The 17,229-nt window shown below is 39.8% G+C and overlaps 2 protein-coding genes across 3 annotated transcripts in view; both read left to right on the top strand.

Moving 5' to 3' along the window:
* The window catches only part of LOC146471686 (sushi, von Willebrand factor type A, EGF and pentraxin domain-containing protein 1-like), a 12,196-nt gene extending 10,592 nt beyond the window's left edge, over positions 1 to 1,604 (top strand). Inside the window, exon 5 of the mRNA XM_085120215.1 lies at positions 1,485 to 1,604. Coding sequence (XP_084976341.1) covers positions 1,485 to 1,508 — 24 coding nt within the window. The 3' untranslated portion in view covers positions 1,509 to 1,604. The remainder of the gene's footprint in view (positions 1 to 1,484) is intronic.
* Positions 1,605 to 7,703: 6,099 nt separating this feature from the next.
* Positions 7,704 to 15,695, top strand: LOC146471687 (uncharacterized). Of its 2 annotated transcripts, none has more exons than XM_085120196.1 (6): positions 7,704 to 7,823; positions 9,327 to 10,282; positions 10,851 to 11,352; positions 11,485 to 11,678; positions 13,773 to 14,117; positions 14,552 to 15,695. In XM_085120196.1, exons 2-6 carry the CDS (start codon positions 9,366 to 9,368, stop codon positions 15,000 to 15,002), a joined length of 2,409 nt encoding a protein of 802 aa, XP_084976322.1. In that variant the 5' UTR covers positions 7,704 to 7,823; positions 9,327 to 9,365; the 3' UTR covers positions 15,003 to 15,695. The 2 variants fall into 2 exon arrangements, with proteins under 2 accessions (XP_084976322.1, XP_084976323.1); XM_085120197.1 differs by having other exon boundaries at positions 7,711 to 7,823; positions 9,238 to 10,282.
* Positions 15,696 to 17,229: the final 1,534 nt, after the last annotated feature.

Here is a 17,229-nt window from a genome sequence, read left to right on the forward strand (position 1 = left end):
AGTATGCTCATAAGGCGTCGTAGGTCACGACAATCTTATCGAACTCGTAAAGACAATAAGAGGAAACCGTAAACTGTTTTGGCATATTTATTTATTGGAAAAACATCAGAAGGAAAACGTGCAGTCCACTCGCATTATTCTAGACAGAAAAAGTTAACGAGAAGCCGCCGAAAATTGCTCTGAACTTAGATTATTTCATTAGCATTTTAAAAGACAGAGCTTTATATTGAAACGCCTGTTATAAAAAAATGCGCATCGCTCCCGCTGTGCTTGTTTATTTCATTTCGGTTCTACATCTACCTAACAGTAACACGCCGCTTTTCCGGTTATAACCCGACAATTCGAGCAAGAGAAGCAATTTATAAAGAAATTAACGTTAGGAAAACAATCTTCGCCACGGCGGTAAGTCGTTCACATCTGACTGATATGACACCAGAAATAACCTACATTCAACAGCAAATTTTGGGGCGAAAACGAGAGGTCAATAGAGGTCAATTCTTCTCATAGCAAACTTTGAGGTTTAAAATGTTGATTTTTGAAATCTTTGGCTTTCGACCAGTTACTTTGTGTGCCGCATGAACGATTCAAAATGCTTATTACCACTCATGCTGAAACAGTCGCTGATGACAACAAACAAATAAGGCTCCTAAAATTATTTTTATAAGATCGTATTCGCTCAAAGAAACACATTAATCTCATCATTGAGAATTTAGCAACATAGTAAAAACTGTTTAATTGCCATTTCTCATTTGTGAAGCGAAAGAATCCATGTGACTTCGACTAAAAAACACATATTCAAAGCTTTCACCGGAAGTAATTCGTTCTCAAGCAACGCAAAGAACGATGGGAAGAGTGTAAATCCCCCCTTTGCTCCCAGGAGTCTCAGTGGTAGAGCATCCGAACTAGAAATCAGAAGCCGGGTCATAGGTCATAGCAAAAATGCTTCTGAAAAAAGACCTCTACCAATTCTGATTTTTTTTTTTTTTTTTCGTGCAAATTAAAAGAAGATGAATTTAACTTGACCAACTGCATATTTATATAATAGTTATTTGAGTTCATGAGGGCTTTAGAAGTGCTATGGATAACAGAGGCTTGCAAATATTATTCTCAAACTCATTAATAATTCATGCAGTCAAAAGCCAATAAATGACCTCCATTTCGGTCAGGTGGATGAATCTTGATACCCCAATGAAACACCAGATGAAACACCACCAGGTTTTCATCTGAGATGAAACATGTTTTTCATCTGAGATCAAACATTTGCATTTTAATGAGATTAATTTCTTATTGTTTCATTTGAGAAGACATGTCAAAAACTCGGGCTTCGTGCTTTATCACGGGTTCCAAATACCTCGAAACAGATGAAAGCACTCGGCCTGCGGCCTCGTGCTTTCATCTGTTTCTCAGTATTTGGAACCCGTGATAAAGCACTCGCCCTCGTTTTTGACATATTACTTCAGTTATGGCCTTTTTGTTTCACGCAGGCAGAAGCATCAAGGAATCCTTAAAGCTGATTATGAAGCTACGTGAAACTTGACGAATGATTACTCAAGATTACAATTAATTGACGCATTCTCAATGATAAATAAATTTAACGCTCAAATTATTTTATTGCATTGTGTTTCATTTTCAAGGAACATTATTAGTTTGAACATGTTTAAATCGTTTTTACTTTGAAGTTTAATGACTACGATGAGCCGACGAATCCTTGCTATTATATAAAGCCGATACTTTCATTAAAATCTTCTCTTCATCTAAATGAACTCCTCATAAAATCGGCTATTCCTAAAAAGTTGAACCATAACAAGACTATTTTTGCTGTTTTTCTGCTATTAGTGATAACAAGAAAAGCGATTAAATGGACAGACAATATTCAGAATAACGACAAGGCCCTAATAACACGACTCTTCTGACAACGCCTAGCCTTGAAGTATCAAGTCTGTTTAGTGTAGTTTTGGAAGACAAGCGTTTGAAACTGACGCAAACGCTTATTACGCATCCTTTTGACACGTGCAACGGATAACATTCTTGTCAATGCGAATAATCCCACTGTCATCGAGACTTTTTCCACTCCTTGTTCTCAATGGAAGAGAACCTGCAGCCAAGATAAATTATTTGGCTTGCTTAAAATCGTTGCAGCTGGAATCTCACGTTTGCCATTCGCCGTGAACGCAATTCTTAATGTTTAAATTGATTGATCAGGACTCAGTCTCTATATTTTCTACTGAGAATTTCTGTTCAAATATTGATAACCTTTGTTATATTTGGATTTAATTGCCACCCTTTCGATTCCCAGGCGATTTTTGTTGCACCTTAAAATGCCAAAATTTGAAATTTCGCTGTCCTTTTGCGTACTTCTTTGGTGAAAATAGTATCCCTATCAGTCGGAGTGTACTGATTTGTGACAATCCTTGTACTCAAATTAAACCTATCAATCTGTACCACCATCTCCTCTACCCTCTCGAACACAACAATCGTAACGATTCGGTATAGCGCTTAATAAGCACTTTCGTTCTAATAAACACCCTCTTTCTTAACTTATACTGAAAACGGCGTCAACTGTGTAAGCCCACCTTTCAGATAAACTAGTGGCATCGAAGCTATGGACGAAAACGACTTCTCTAAAATTGTTTATAGCTACTATAATTCTTCCTTTTTATTTACCAAACTCGGTTTTCTTCTCGGTTTTTCAGCGGAGAATATGTTTGATATCCCTGTTCGATAAAGTGCCTGATAAGCTAGGTGAGGGTTTAACCCCAGGGGAGGTACCCCTTGGAAATTTTGGCGGGATGTGCGTTTCCGTTCTCCAAAGAATGACTCAATTTCAGACCAAACAGTATGTAATTTTCCCGTATTTTTTACACACCTGAGGCCCGTTTCTCGAAAGTCCCGGTAACTTACCGGGCCCGATAAGTGATTTTGGTGATAAATGTTTCTTAAAAGAAGTCAATTTTTGTTAGCTTTGATACTAAATTTTAAAATCTTATAATTCTGTGAAAACATTGGCCAAGTACCATGTCTTTAATAATTGTGTACCCGGAAAAAAAACATTTAAAAATAAACTTATCGGGCCCGGTAAATTACCGGGACTTTCGAGAAACGGCCACCTGGCCTCTAACATTCATACCCGTTTCAGTGTAAGATCCATACCTGTTTTCAGACTTTCAGACCAAAATGGCTAAAAATGTGTATTTTGTTTCAGGCCAAAACGGCTCAAAAACCACACCCTTTGTCGCTGAACATAGATATTGCCTATTTAGGGGAGTACTTTCCCGGAGGCCTGGAGGGGAGTAACTGTAACAGGACGGGCGCGAGGCTGCAATTAAAACTTGATAACACCTGGAGAAAGCACAGTTATATATTACGATGGCCAAATACAATTCCCCCGTCATATTCCCTTCGCAATATATATAGGTAATATTATAACAACACTGAACAAACAGGCTATGCATGTAGTTTATCAGTCAATGTAGATTCGATAGGTTATACAACTATTTTAGGAAAGGTTCCCGCACAGCTTCATACATTAATTACACATAGATGCACCACTGTCATACTAACCCTCTTCCAAAACTGCAAACGCGACGCGAATACAGTTTGATTCGCATGCGGAAATCTTGCCCAATTTTATAAGTCACGTTTCTACAGAACTCACTTGATTGCAACCAAATGAAAGTTCATACCTTGGTATAAATTCACAACGTACTGAATAATTTACAGCCACTCGCTTCACTTCTGAACACGAAGCCTTTTCCCTCCTTTTCTGTTTCCCTTCCAAAACTCATTGCCTAATCCACTTTTAGCTGTCATTGTAAGGCAATCATCCCCTCTTGAGTAAGGTTAATTCACGAGAAGGCCATGAGCACTACGTTTCGTAGTTTTCCTTGCTTCTTTCTTACCATTCGCAACGAAGCAAAGTGTTTAATGTAAATCTGCAATGCCATCACGTATAAATCCCACTGTGATTATGAGGAACGATTTGTTTGGAATTCAGCAAAAACATGAGATATCACTTTTATTGACCTGTCCCTCGAGGATTTGCGATGCATTCCCTTCGTCGCGTGTCCATCATACGTTACATAAGGGATTAAGCAGCGACGGCAGCAACGCCAACGATATTAAACGTCACTTGAAAAAACAACTGGCTATTTCATTTGTGCTACTTGACGATTATTTCAGCTCGCTTGACCTCTACGCAAACGGCGAATTACTCTGGAACCAAATTGGTAAGAGTACCGTTAAAGTTAAGAAATAAAAAATGCACTGTCGTGTGTTCACAAAACCTTGAATTTAGTTACTTCATGTTGTCATTTTGAATTTAAAGCGCACATGAAGAGCGACTGTTTTACCCATGAAACCTATTGTTTTGCGATCTTGTCTTTACCGTCGCCGTCGTCCTTGCTTAAGTTCCCTATCCTCTTGTGTCCTTTAGTTTCGGTTTTTGTTTATACCAGATTCACACCTTATGCTAATAGGGCACCTTCTCCCCTACAAAAGCTTACGCTTACTGAAGAGTACCCCTCTCCCTTTCTTGCCCCTGCGATAGGAATTTCTATTTTTAAAAAGAAACTGACATAAACCGGTCCTAGTGTCCTTGATAAGTGCCTTGACTCCGGGAAATATAGCCACCTCCAACCAACAAAGTGAAATCAGAGCCAACCCCCCCCCCCCCCCCTTCCCCCCCCTCCCCTTCTCATCGCCTTGGTAAGTGGGAATTTGACGGAAACGCGCGCCGTAATTTTTTGACAACCACTTTTTATTCGAGAAGTGGAAAACATTTTTCCTTGTCTCCATAGCGTTTTCTCCATTGGCGTTATTATCATGTTCTCAGATAATATATAGTGAATAATAACAAGGGGCCCGACTTGCACAGTTTTTACTTTCAATTAACACGCGATGTGTCTCGTTGTATTTCAGTATTTTTAGGGACCGTTCATTTTTTATGAGCATGGGGGGGCTGGTGGGATTTAGGGGGGGGCCACGAGAAAAAAAATGGCACTAAAGGGGGGGGCTACCAAAAAAAAATGAGTGAAAGAGGGGGGGGGGGTCACCAGAAATAATTGGCTAGTAGGGGAAATTGAAAGTGGCTCAACACAGAAACAGATGAAGAAATTGAATATTATTTCAATTTTATTTAATGCGATTTTCCTAACCACTTTTAATTTGTTTTACATACTGAGGTCGAAATCTGCATTTTATATTAACAACAACTGAGGAAATGAAGCATATCTGTTGGAAAAGCAATAATGAATATAAACTGAGGTAGACACCTATGTTTGTACAAGTTCAAATTAATATAAAAACGTATCAGTCTCACTATTGAATCATCCTTGGGGGAGTAGTTTTCTACAAAGTGGTTGTACTCTGAACTATATCAATAGATTGTTTAATGTTCTTTTTAATAGTACTCACTTTTATAAAGACTGTTGATTAGTAAATTATTTGAACCCAGGAGTATCAGTAGACTCAGTAGTATGCCTAGTGTGAACATCCAGATTAGTTTTAATAATAGAACTGTTGTTGGTGACTTCAGTTGACGGTAAATCTGAGCCGTAAGCCATCTTCAGAAAAGCTTGTAACTGTCATTTTTAATAGCAGTACTTTAAAATCCAGGCGCGTAGGAGGGGGGGTTCGAGGGGTTCGAACGAACCCCCTTTACAGATCAGTAATGGCGGAAGAAAAAGCACTTAATGAGAAGGTTGAGCAATTACATGAGGTGTACCATGCGAGAGAGTAGAATGTCTGCCCTGGTTCTAATGCATATCAAATATGATATGCCTGTCAATTTTGACGAGATAGTATTTGTTAGTCAAATCTGTACGTGTATTAATTGTTTCTACTCGAAGGGGAGTAATTTCACGTTAACCATTTGCTTGATTAATTTTTATAGTTTCTTTGAGAATCTAAATGGAAATTTAGGGTTTGTCGTTGCCGTAAACGTGTTGCTATCTATAAAACGTTTTTTTAAACAAGAGAAATCTTTACCTAAGTAGAGAACGGTTACTTGTTAATAGTACTGTAAAGAAATCACAGTAACAATTACGTTTATCTTTGATATAAACAGTACATAAGCGTTTTGTTAAAGTTAGGAGTATGATTTGTTTCTGGTTGGGCGGGAGGGGGGGGGGGTCATCAGAAAAAAATAGTTCTGCTGGGGGGGGGCCATGTGGAAAAAAAATGCATGCTAGGGGGGGGTCATACAGTTTCGTAGTGGCAATTAACCAAATCCCACCAGCCCCCCCATGCTCATAAAAAATGAACGGTCCCTTAAATGTATTTGAAAGCAGAGAATGGTTTAAGACCTTTTGCCCAAGATATTTCCCTCTGATTCGAGTTTCGCTCAACTATATTTTGTATTGTATTTTGTAATGTGTGTAGTATAGCAAATTAAAAAAATAATTAATAAAAAAACTAAATTTATCATTAATAGGAGCGATTTGGAAAAAACATTTTATCGAAAAGTTAAACGCTAAAAGATTCTTTAAAAACATTTTGAACACTCTGAAAAGCGGACGACGTTTCGGCGTGACTCTACGCCATTATCAAGTCAAAAAGGTAAAAGTACTTTTACCTTTTTGACTTGATATTTTCGCCTTGTTTTTTCTCGAAAACTATAGGCGTAAAACAGCGAGAAAAAAAAAACGCAGAGCGATGCTCTCTGACAACATTGAAATTCAGACACTTTTGACGAAAACGAAAAATTCGACTGCATCAGACGGTTATGCTCTCAGCTGTTCATTTGTGGTATTACGGTAAGAAGGGTCAAGTTATCAGTGGGTTAAAATTGCACACTTCACTGGCATTCGTTTTAAATGTAAAATTAATCACGAAAACTCTGTTGTATGAATTTAAAGGCGGGGGAGGGGGGTGAACGCTTGACCGCTTGTCGTGTTTTACCTTTGTTATTATGGTTCGTCTGATAGGGTTAACGATGAGTAAGTGATAGACCGTGTCGTGATTTTGTATTTATTTTTAAATGTTCACTTGGCCGTGACCCCTGCGTTAAATGAATGAATGTTGAATTTAAACAAGATGCCCTTAATCGGCATTACACGGAATGCTTAATGTAGCCCCATTTATTCCCCATGATAAGTTTCGCAGATATTTAAAAACTATCCTCCCTTCGCAATTGAAATAATTGAATGGTTTTATTCAGAGAGACTGCGAGATATTTTATCGTTGTGTTAGTGGGAATCATACCGGGAATAACTCTGCAATAACGTCATGACCCCGCTGAACTGGTCTGGCTTCCTTCTCTTTTAATTTTTCAATCTGTTTGTGAAAACGTAATTTCTTCGCTATGAACTCTCCCAATTCCCACCGTTTCAACTGTCAAGTACTACCTAGAAGTTATTATTTCGATTTACCGCTTAGAAAAGGTTTGTTTTCTTTTTGACAACGGCAGATCAGAGTCTTAAATTCAGACATGTGGCCGCCATTGAACGAAAACAACTTTTCCAAATGATGATTTGCTTTGACGTCACACAGGTAGAGATAAGTGGGTCCCCTCCCTCGTGATATACGCGCCGAATGGATTTTGATTGGGCCGTTGTTGTTTAAGACAATCAGAACAATACATCTCTACTAGGGGAGGACATATTTTAATGCATAAATCAATATGTCGATTTGCAACTACTACGAGGAAAAAAAAAAAAAAAGATACCCGACTCAAACTGCCCTGCGGGCATTCCGAGTAATAAGCGTCAGTCGAAGCTTGACGCATTCAACCATAAGTTCATTAGCACAAATCGAATCGACGACGCCTGAGCGGGCAGCAGAACTCAGCTATTTGCAGGCAAAACGTTTTGGAAGTTGAACTCGAGGTAAAGTAAGCAGTTTACTTTGTACTTAGTTAGTACAGAGGTGAAAAGACGAGAATATGTACTAGTTCAGGGCAAATACGCTTTTTTACAAGCTTTAATTAATCGTTGTGTATAGATGTCCGGCAGCCGGACGGGATTTTCAAAATACTCCGTGTCCGGCAGTCCGAATATTTCAGTAATTTCTCGATTTCGGGTCTTTTTACGCGAAATAGTTGTGTTATACAACGACATTTTTGTTTGCATCGCGAAGAAGTTGTCGATTACAGTTCTCAATTTTTTGTTTCGATTTCTCTGACCGCTCTGCACTCTATGCAAATCTTGGAATCATCAGACTTTGAAATTATTCAAGTGTCTGCGGGGACTACCGGACAGGATTTTCAAAACACTCCGTGTCCGGCAGTCTGATAATTTCTCAATTTTGAGCCGATTTAAGCGAAATAGTTGGTTTATGCAATGCTATCTTTGTTGGGATTGCTAAGAAGTTGTCGATTACAGTTCTCAATTTGTTGTGTCGATTTCTCTTACCGCTCCGCACTCTATGCATCATCAGACTTGGGAATTATTTGCGTGTTTGCGATGACTGCCGGACAGCATTTTCAAAACACTCCATATCCGGCATTCCGATACATATCCTAGTTTAGACCACATTGTCTTTGTTTATGGACCCGTTATTGTTCAGAGGGTGGAGAAGGGTGATCTAAACGGGGCGAATAATTTATTTTATGTAAAGAAAAAGGTAGGGCCACATAAATTTGCATGGGAAGGTCAAGAAAATTGTTCATTTAGAGATTTCATTTCGATAACTAAACATAGATTGCAAATATTGCGGGGCAAGGCCAGAGACTTATAGACCATAGTTGCTGTTTCCTCTCGGTCCCTCTCCACAAGTATATCAAGGTACCACTTTAAAAGGAAGTTGAATGTGTTGCTGCTTCGGTGGTTGTAAAATAGGCAGCGTAGAGAAATTGGAAACCTGATGGTTGATGAAACAAAAAAACTTTAGAAAAGGTTAGCCCGGTTTCATTGAAGGACTGAAACAACCTGATTATGGAAACTCAAAAACAACAACAACAATAACTTTATTTAAGCACGGTAAAATCATCAATAATCTGAATCTCGTTAGGAAAGTGAAGCTTTGTGGGCTTTAGTTTTCATTGTGAAAAATAGTTATCATTCATATACAAACACAACTTATTTTTTGAAATGAGGAGCTTTGCATGAAGCCTCGTTTTCATAACGAGATTGAAAACCTTGTTACGTCTAAGATTTGGAGGACTTATTTTAATAGTTTATTATTATTAATAATAATCTATTTAATTATATCATGACGGATTTATCTTCGGAGGGGCCAATACTCCAAATATACGGTATTTATTCGCATTAAGCCCTATTACTGTCTGATTTTGTTTGCCAGACTGACATGTACATTTTGGCGTTGTTGTATTCCAATTGAGCGCCAAATGTAATGATTTATGTCCAGAAACGCTGCTCTTTAATTGACAGCTTGGCTAGTTAAACAGAGGACCTGTCGCTAATCTTTCAATGGCGAAAGCTGGCTTAGCCTTTTCAGGCGGTGGAGTGAGGTCAGCAGCATTCTGCTCCGGTGTTCTCCGCAGACTGCTTCAACGGAACGCCAAGCTGGATTACCTGAGCTGTGTGTCAGGGGGTGGTTACACAGGCTGCGCTTACATGGACTGGAAATTCAGGAATGGAATGGAGGACAATAAGGAATGGCATCTCAGGTTCTTTGATCACCTCCGAAGCAGAATTGGGATCTTTTGCGACTGGCAAAGGCCTCTCCATGCTGTTCTAGATTCCGTGGTTTTGTTCTTTTTACCATTGTTTGTTGCGCTTATAATTCCATTGTTTCTGTGGCTCGCTTACGCATGTCCACTTGCTTATGTGGTCGACCTCTGTGCCGGTGACATTATACGGGGCGGTATCATAACCAAGTGTGATAACACGACCCTAAAGATAAACCAAACAGTCGAGGAATGTCAGCAACGGCGAGAACAAAAGGTCATTGAGCGATTCTTTCTGTTTAGCGTTCCTCTGTTTGTCGCTTTCCTCTCTTACATCTTGATGCCATTATTCCCTAAAACGAAAAACGTCTTTGCGTTTTTGACCACGTCTTCTGCAGCCATTTTTGGCCTTTTGTTTCTTCCCTGGTTTATGCATGACGTTCTTGAGTTTCTTCCTTCGTGGATGAAATTTTTGATCGTTGTTCCATCAGTTGTGCTATGGTTTGCCTTTCCAGTAATGAGGAAAAACGCTACCCTTGTTGTAATCGTTTATTTCTACTCTTTGGTTGTCGTGTGGCGAGTTTACAAGAAAAACTTCCAACCCCTCCCTTACAATGATCATTTGTTTGCCATGTTGTTGTGGTTTTCCGGCCTTGTATTATACATCTCTCCTCTAATTGGTGCCATACAGCAACGTCTTGGACACATCTATAACAGGTATGTAACAATTGATTTTATATCGGCAACTAAAGATAACACATCGATGACCCAACTAGATATAGCACGACAATGCTCATGGCATTGCTGGTTGTGAGATGGGACGGGATGGGACAGAACGGGACGGGACAGGATTGAATGGGATGGGATGGAATGGAATGGTAATTACGAAAGCCCTAACAACAGAATTCAGAAGGGTCTGCTGGTTTCAGTAAGGCGCTGGAACTATATTGACCTATAAGAGAAATATCTGGCAGAAATAAAAGTCACTACTGATTAATCTCCTGCATTAGACCGACGGCTTGGTTAAGATAATATCCCATTTTACACTCCAATGTCCATTTTATAGTTGCGCCCTTAGTGACCTGGATTGGGAATGGAAGTGAGGTTGGAGTTAAATTTGTTTTGATTTAAACCTCGCATATTTTTACATGTAAATCATCTGAATTATACTGTTCTTATGCTGACTAGTTTGCATCTACATATGAAAAGTAATGAGGTTTGTATAAAAAAGGCCAACTCCAGTCTCGTCAGGTCCTCAAGCACTATTGTTCTGTTCTATTTTGAGGTGGCGGATTCAGAAAGCTTTGTTTGCTCCTTCAAGTGTTGGTTGGTGTGGCTGTGCAGGGATCTCCTATCGGGACTTCTTTCTCACTTGTCCCACGTTCAAAACCAGTACGTCAATGAACCTTAATCCCCACCGACCATTGACCTTGGAAGACCTTGAAATGGTTAGACCTATTCTCATCAGCAATGCAGTGGTAAACAGATGGCGTCGCACAGCCTCCCCAACAGAACCTGACTATGAAGTTCTTTCGATGTCTCCACACGGGATCGAAAGGCTGGACCGGCCGCCTGATCAGAGAGAGTTTGAAGGTAGGCTAATGCCTGGCGACATTTACCTGTCAGATGCCATGGCGACATCAGCTGCTGCTGTCGATCACCATATGGGTGCTCTTGAAGGAGGCGACGAAATGTTCAAAGATTTGAAAGTCACATTGGGAATAGCCATGGGTTCATCTCTGATTGGGGACCCAAGGAAAGAGAAAACTCTTAATGTGGGTCTGCAGGTACGTGAGATTTCTCAACGCTAAGGAAGAAAGCACTCATGACCCCAGTCGAGTGGCAATTTTACATTGCGGAGTCTTACTTTTTCATTCCGTCAACAATGTGTTTGTCTTGGGTTTTTCTTTATTTTCCAGATCCTCCCATTCTTTATTGAGGCTTTCCGAATATCTCCTCTTTTGATTGGATTCAGCATTTATTACAAAACAGGAAAAGATATTTATCTCGACATTGGCGTTTTCGTGTTCTTTCTGTTTCTGTTGGTGCTGACATTCCTAGCACTTGTTCCAACAGGATCCGAGAACCCCAGTAGACTGGAGAAGATCGCCCGGTATGTATCTGTCTACGGTACCCCATTCACTGTGAGGCGCTAATCCGTATCCATGGTCCTTAGGCTTTTTGGCCAGGGTTGGTTGCCGGGTGAGACTCTGGGGAACTGGAATTTTATTCAGTACCGCAGGATTTCTGCGGTAAAACAATGCAATCTGTTACGGAGCAGCCAATCAAAAAATTTAACTTTTTTTCGAATTCTCCAGAGTCTCTTCTGGCAAACAATTCGCTGGCCAAAGAGCCTGAGGACTCTGGGTACGAGATTAGTGAGCCGCCCGGTTTTCCAAATACTGACCATTTTTCAGAGCAGCAAACGTCATTTTCCAAACCGGTTTTTAAACCTGGCGTGTGAGAAGACTGGCACGATTAAGGGATTATGGGATCGTTTGTGCAGCTGGATGAACATGGTGCCGTCGATTAAGTGCATTTTTCGCCATTTTCTTGGGGTAACGTAGCTCTTTTTAAATAGTTTTCACCTAGAAGAGTATTTCCTATACAACTGACTGCCGTGAAATGCACTTATTCATCGGCGCAATTTTCATCCATCTACCCAAACGATCCCATAAACCCTCACTCGTATCAATCTTCCCACAGTTTCTGGAGTGAAGGATTGAAGGCGGTAAATCCCGTATATTATATTAGGATGCTATTTTTAGCAACAGAACTAATATTTATACATGGCGGGCGATAAATTATTACTTCTATCAATTTCATGAAAATTAGCCTTACTGGGCTTCTAGAATTTCTACTCTGAAATGAGGTTAATAGAGCTAAATAACACATATCGAAAGGAATAATAAATCGGCCGCCATTTATGAATAATGTCTATTGGTTTCTTCTCTCTCTCAATTGTTCGTTTGTACATTGAAAGAGATAGCTTCTTTTATTTCTGTCCGGGTTTTCTTCAAATCCAGTGCTGGTTTCAGAACATAATGCAATGGTTCAAGTGATTAAAATTATTGTACAATCATAGGCATTAAATTATAGGAATACAGCGAATATAGCAAATGAGATCAGGACCAAACCATACCTATTTGGAGATCGAATTGACAAAATCCGGACCCACGACGCAAGCTCACATCAAACAAGTGCAAAAACCTTACTCTTTGGGCTGGGACATCACCTATGTCCAGAAATGCACCTAACCCTGATTTTGGCAGGGGCACCCAACGACAGGTTTCTCTCAAATCCTTTGAAACGCAATTTTAGGCCTTCTGGAGTGCCTCTAAAGATTTGTAGGTTCATTTCAGGCCGCGCTATAATATTTTTATCTGTTCGGTCCTTCTAGGGGAACTTGAGTCTTTTCGAAATTACTAGGCCATTTTTTGTCCATTTCTCGAAAACCTTAGGTCTTATTTTCTTTTCGAAAATCTTAGCTGACCTTTCTTCAGTACCTGAAACCAAACTGTTATCAATCCGAAAACACTAGGCCTTACATTTCCCATATCACGAAAGCTCGAGGTGAAAATTCCCTTCAGAAAATTGTAGGAGATTAAGGGTCTTCCGAACAGATAATATACCTAAACGATCCGTTGGGTGCCCCTGTTTTGGATACTTTACAGACAGATGTTTTGTCTTTTTCATATGACTTCATGTTTGACAGAATTATTTGTGTTTTGGTAAGAATTCAGTTCATGCATCTCGTCAGCGTTCATTTCTGGACATATTTCTGGGACATACCTAAATACTTAGTCTGTATAGGCGATTAAAGCCCCTTCTGAGTTTTGACAATTCGTACACCGTACACTTTTGAGTGATGTTTTTACGGTAAACGTTTAAAATTGAAGTAGATATTGGCTGGGGAATGCCATTCGGTACGAGAGTGGCATTCTTGCACTGCTTTGTAGCAACCTTGCACCCTGGGCTTTTCCCTCGTAAATTAGCGTAAAGCGTGGTTGTGTTTTGTGTGGCACTCTTTAGTAATGTTAACCTTTTCCTCTTTTTGAGTAATCATTTCCATTTATTTAAGCGTGAATACCCTAGCCCTAACTTCTATGAAATATAGATTCTTTAAACAACTTATGGTGATGGTGGTGATTATGATGATGATGATGATGATGATGATGGACTGACAAATGATGACATTTGTTTTCAGGTATTTTACTGTACATCTACCATATATCAGTTTTGTTCGTAAAACGCTCGGGATACTGAACCAGGGCCCCAATCCACCCCCCGTTCTACGACTGAGCGATGGCGGCCACGCAGAAAATCTCGGCATTTTACCACTTCTGAAAATGAGACTGGAAAAGATCATCTCTGTGTACGGGGGAAGAGCGGCTTCGGAACAGGCGTTTTGTGACACGCTGTTGACCGCTCTGGAAATGGCAAGGAAGAAGCTGAGATGTTCCTTCACTGGTCTGGATGGGCGCGATATTACTGAAGATATCCGGGTTAAACTCGTGGAAAAACCTTCAGGAAGTCAGCCTAGAAGTTACAGGTTTGTAAAACACGTTTACTGGTGAAAAATAATTTTCAGTCAGTGAAATAGGCATACTTGAATAGAAAAAATCCCAGCTCTCCCAAAGTTGTGTTCGACCATCCGGAAAAACTCATAAGCCAATAATAATTTTAAAATCGTCTAGTTAATACAAGTCGTTTATTCTCACGTCCCACCAATTTGGCTTGGGTTCGATTCCCTGACTCGACGTCATATGTATGCTGATCGAGTTTGATGTTGGTTATTGTCGTTGCTTCGAGAGGTTTTATTTAATTTCATGTTTAAAATTTTTTAATTTTTTTTTTTTGCCACAATAAAAATTCGGTCGTACTCTACAAGATAATAATTGTAGTGCATTAACGTTGTATGGATAAGTGAAAGTTACTTTATAATTACTGCAAGGAAATGCTTCACATAAATTACTTGTCTTTAAGGTTCAAAGTCCATTACTTCGACAAAGACCCGGATGGAGAGGAAGACCGTAAAGTTGGTGAGGCGGAAGTGCTTTTTATTGCCCCAAGACATCCCAATAAGGGGATCAAGATGCAACAACCATTGACATGGAAGGATGCACTCAGCGATGTTGATCAGGATCTTGAAGCAAATCATTGGGGGTCTGGGCCTGAGCTTCATGCAAAAGAGGTCGACAGACTGACGTTCTGCTGCTGTGAGCGTTGTCATGGAAACGCTTGCCAAGCATTTTCCGAAGGAATTTGTGGGGTGTTCCCTCAGCATTCTACTTCTAATCAGTTCTACACTCCTGCAATGTTTGCTGCTTATCATAGGGAGGGCTATCGTGCATGCTTGGAGGCGCAAGCCGCTGAATTTCTCAATGAACAATCAACTGCGCCATTAAACGTGAACCAGATCATCTCGGCGGTATGAAGAATAATGGATTTGTCGAGCAGCCGAAAACTGAAAAACTTTGAACAAAGAGCTACGCCAATTATCCAACATTCTTCCGGATGAGAGCTCATACAATGCTTTGTAATTAGAAACTCGCCTTCTTGCTTACACAAATTTGAATTTAGTGACAAGAGAACTCGAAAGTTGACTCGCAATTACAAACATATTACAGAAGAGCTATTTTGTAGCAGCCTCACGCTCGCGTTCATGCCATGGCAAGGAACACGGAACAACTTGCGATGGAAAACTTGCGACGACCTACGTGCGCATTTTAGCTGGATTAAAGCTGACGCAAGTCAACAAACTTTAAAAAAAGGCGTAGCGAGACTACGTACTGTCTAGTAATTGAAGACCCAGGTCGAAGTAGTTTTTGTGAATTTTGTCTGCGAAAGTAATACAATGATTTCCGACTTCGTCGGTTATTTAGATCGAGTTAAAAACTCCAGAACTACTTTATAGGTTTTATTTGTTGTAACTGTTGTTGTTGTTGTTGTTGTTGTTGTTGTTGTTGCTGCTGCTGCTGCTGCTGCTGCTGCTGCTGCTGCTGCTGCTGTTGTTGTTGGTATCATTCTTTATACAGATTTATTCACAAGATTCAGTTTGTTCTTTTATGGATTGGAGTGTACTGATTTGTGACAATCCTTGTACTCAGATTAAACCTATCAAACTGTACCACCATCTCCTCTACCCTCTCGAACACAACAATCGTAACGATTCGATATAGCGCTTAACAAGTGCTTTCGTTCTAATATATAAACACCCTCCTTCTTAACTTATACTGAAAACGGGATCAACTGTGTAAGCCCACCTTTCAGAGAAATTAGTGGCATCGAAGCTATGGACGAAAACGAATTCTCTAAAATTGTATATAGTTACTATAATTCTTCCTTTTAATTTCTCAAACTCATTAATAATTCATCAAGAGAAAACGAAGAAAATCTCTACCGTGACCGTGGTTTGGATTTGGATCCTTATTACCATAAAATTTTTCCAAGTTTATCCTTGAATTTCTCCAAGAATTATTGATCATTTGAGAAGTAATATATCAAACACGAGGAAGAGTGTTTCATCAGATATCCAAACACTGAGAAGTAGGTAGAAAAAACGAGGCACAGCCGAGTTTTTTTTTAAACGACTTCGAGGTGTTTGGATATCTGATGAAACACACTTTCGAGTGTTTAATATATTACTTACCAAACTCGGTTTTCTTCTCGGTTTTTTCAGCGGAGCATATGTTTGATATCCCCGTTCGATAAAGTACCTGATAAGCTAGGTGAGGTGAGGGCTTAACCCGGGGGGAGGTGCCCCTTGGAATTTTTGGTGGGGTGTGCGTTTCCGGTTCTCCACAGGCTGACTCGATTTCAGATCAAAATGTGTAATTTTCCCGTACTTTTTACACACTTGGCCTGTAACATTCCTACGCGTTTCTGTAAGATCCATACCTGTTTTTAAACTTTCAGACCAAAATGGTTAAAAATATGTACATGTATTTTATTTTCAGGCCAAAACGGCTCAAAAACCACACCCTTTGGCGCCGTACATACCTATATGGTTTATTTAAAGGAGTACTCCTACGGAGGTGGGGGGGGGGGGGGGTAATTATAACAGGACAATCATCCCGTCTTGAGTAAGGTTAATTCACGAGAAGGCCATGGGCACTACGTTTTGTAGTTTTCCTTGCTTCTTTCTTACCATTCGCAACGAAGCAAAGTGTTTTAATGCAAATTTGCAATGCCATCACATATAAATCCCAATGTGGTTATGAGGAATGACTTGTTTGGGATTCAAAAAAAAAACATGACATATAACTTTTATTGACCTGTCCTTCAGGACATAGGCGCGAGGCTGCAATTAAAACTTGATAACAACCGGAGAAAGCACAGTTATATAATACGATGGCCAAATACAATTCCTCCGTCATATTCCCTTCGCCATACATGTAGGTAATATCATAACAACACTGAACAAACAGCCTATGCATGTAGTTTATCAGTCAATGTAGATTCGATAGGTTATACAACTATTTTAGGAAAGGTTTCCGCACAGCCCCATACATTAATTACACATACACCACTGTCATACTAACCCTCTTCCAAAAACTGCAAACGCGACGCGAATAGAGTTTGATTCGCATGCGGAAATCTTGCCCAATTTTATCAGTCACGTTTCTACAGAACTCACTTGATTGCAACCAAATAAAAAGAAC

The sequence above is a fragment of the Pavona decussata genome, unplaced genomic scaffold (assembly GCF_977016875.1).
Source record: "Pavona decussata unplaced genomic scaffold, jaPavDecu1.1 SCAFFOLD_102, whole genome shotgun sequence".
Lineage (NCBI taxonomy): Eukaryota > Metazoa > Cnidaria > Anthozoa > Scleractinia > Agariciidae > Pavona > Pavona decussata.